This window comes from Anneissia japonica, unplaced genomic scaffold (genome assembly GCF_011630105.1).
Source record: "Anneissia japonica isolate Jap-2015-1 unplaced genomic scaffold, ASM1163010v1 scaffold288039_len1115542_cov189, whole genome shotgun sequence".
NCBI lineage: Eukaryota > Metazoa > Echinodermata > Crinoidea > Comatulida > Comatulidae > Anneissia > Anneissia japonica.
In genome coordinates, this window is record NW_022726160.1 from 3815 (window position 1) to 5790 (window position 1976).

Here is a 1976-nt window from a genome sequence, read left to right on the forward strand (position 1 = left end):
CTGTATTCGTAGGGAGCTGGTTAGCTTGTCGAGACATCCGCATCTTCAATTTTGAAAATTTACCAAGATTGATTAATATGCATGAAGTTAGCCAATCACGTGATTTACAAAATCAGTCATGCATACGATATCCCACATCAAATTTGATGTGGGAAATCGTACGCATGAATCGTTTGCCCAGGCCCTAATTCGAAAAAAAAGAAATCGAGTATGGGACGCCAATTAAATTAGGTATGGCGCGCACTAATTGCAATAAAGAGTGAGTAACCTAAAATTAGGGCCTGGAACCCAGGCTACATCTTGCTGTACTCCAACATCACTGGCGCATGGTAACAACCAACTGGCAGACATTTCCAGTCACACATTACTCTCCATAACGCAACACCCCTTGTTCCGTGTCATCTGGATTTTAAAATGACACAAGTATTCTTTGTATTTGAAGATTATTACAGGGCTAGGCCTAAGCCTAGGCTGACGTCGAGCCGAATCTTTAGGAGCTGACTGGATTTCAGCCCTTGTCGGTTCTGGTGAACAGGCTTTTGAAAGGCGGTGGCTATGCCTAGGCCTAGTGAAATTGTATCAGGCTGCTTTAACTTCCGCATTATAGTAATACTGATTTAGACCTAGCTAGTTCAGAATAAGTGTGTAAATGAAAATGTATTGCTGGAAATGGATTGCTATAAACAAAAATTAGAAATTGCTTGTTGCATCGCCAAAACAATTGATCTCTCTGGGTGTCAAATTAACAATGATATGAACTGGGCCAAGAATATACGTTTGTCGCACAAATGCATGTGTCCCTCAAACACCTATAAATTCAGCTTCTTCCCAAGGACACTGAAACACTGGGTTGCAGTATCCAAGGAAATAATTGAACTGCCCACTATAGACACTACTAAAGCAGTTCAAGGGTGCCATCGAGACCATACTGTAAATAGTCGCATGAACTTAGCACTGTTAGTTAGTGTTATTGCACTGGAACAAAGCTGTCTATCGGCGGCTGAGCACCCTCGTCGAGATGCTGCACAGGCTTTGACGAGTATTGAAGTAGAAGAAGTAGTACAGTACTACAAACAAATGTTTACCCTGTTGTTTTGTGGGATGTGTTAACAGATATATCCCAGGGGTGGGGCTTAGCAGAAGCCACTCTGTAAAGTATATTGATGACAGTTTACTCAGTAGAATAATAAATGTGTACAATTGAATATATTTAATACCTTTTTTGACCTTTGACTTTCAGGAAGAACGAGAAGTTTTGCAATCCATCTACGAAGGAGATGAAAATTTTAAAGAGCTGAACCCAACCACATTTCAATATCGGGTAAAATGTTTTAAGATAATAGCAGATTAGAAAACGGGTGTTAAAATTGGCTTGTCTGTTCAGATTTTGAGACAGAGGGCGTTCTTGGAACACGAAAGATTGTGTGGTGTGTTGTAGAGGGCAGTATCCTACACTGATAGTGTGTATTAATATTTTGATCTTTTTTTTTGCAGGTTGGAGACATTGGTCATTTTAAATCATTTTTATTAGAAATTGCCTGGGGTGATAATTATCCAACAGAGTTACCTAATATTAACTTTGATACATTCTACATTAATCATATGTAAGTGATGTACACATATTTCAAACTCTTTTTTCAGGAAATTATTTCTATTTTTGTTGACTTTTAAATATGAGTTAATCTACTATGTAAATTATTACCATGTTGTGTTATAGGTTCACACTGTTGTTAATTGCACAGATATTGGTTGATAAGGAAAAAATCCCTAGACCTATATTAAATAGTATTCATCAGTCCAAAGCAAGTAATTAAATTCGTTTTACTAATGATCATCATAAGTAGATTGTTATTTTCTCTCATTTTATTATTTCTTGTGCTCAACAATTATGTAATGGACATAGAATGTAAATGTGATATATATATTGTATATATAGGCCTATATATTGTAATATATTATAGTATACACACACACAC

General features: G+C 36.8%; 1 protein-coding gene across 3 annotated transcripts in view; it reads left to right on the forward strand.

Moving 5' to 3' along the window:
• LOC117113054 (RWD domain-containing protein 4-like) overlaps positions 1 to 1891 on the forward strand; it is a 3635-nt gene extending 1744 nt beyond the window's left edge. Inside the window, exons 1-3 of one of the 3 annotated variants that reach the window (XM_033256282.1) lie at positions 898 to 1059; positions 1241 to 1321; positions 1495 to 1891. In XM_033256282.1, coding sequence (XP_033112173.1) covers positions 943 to 1059; positions 1241 to 1321; positions 1495 to 1608 — 312 coding nt within the window. In that variant the 5' untranslated portion in view covers positions 898 to 942 and the 3' untranslated portion in view covers positions 1609 to 1891. Of the gene's footprint in view, positions 1 to 897; positions 1060 to 1113; positions 1151 to 1240; positions 1322 to 1494 lie in introns of those variants that run through there. The other 2 variants (XR_004446138.1, XR_004446137.1) reach the window with 2 other exon arrangements.
• Positions 1892 to 1976: the final 85 nt, after the last annotated feature.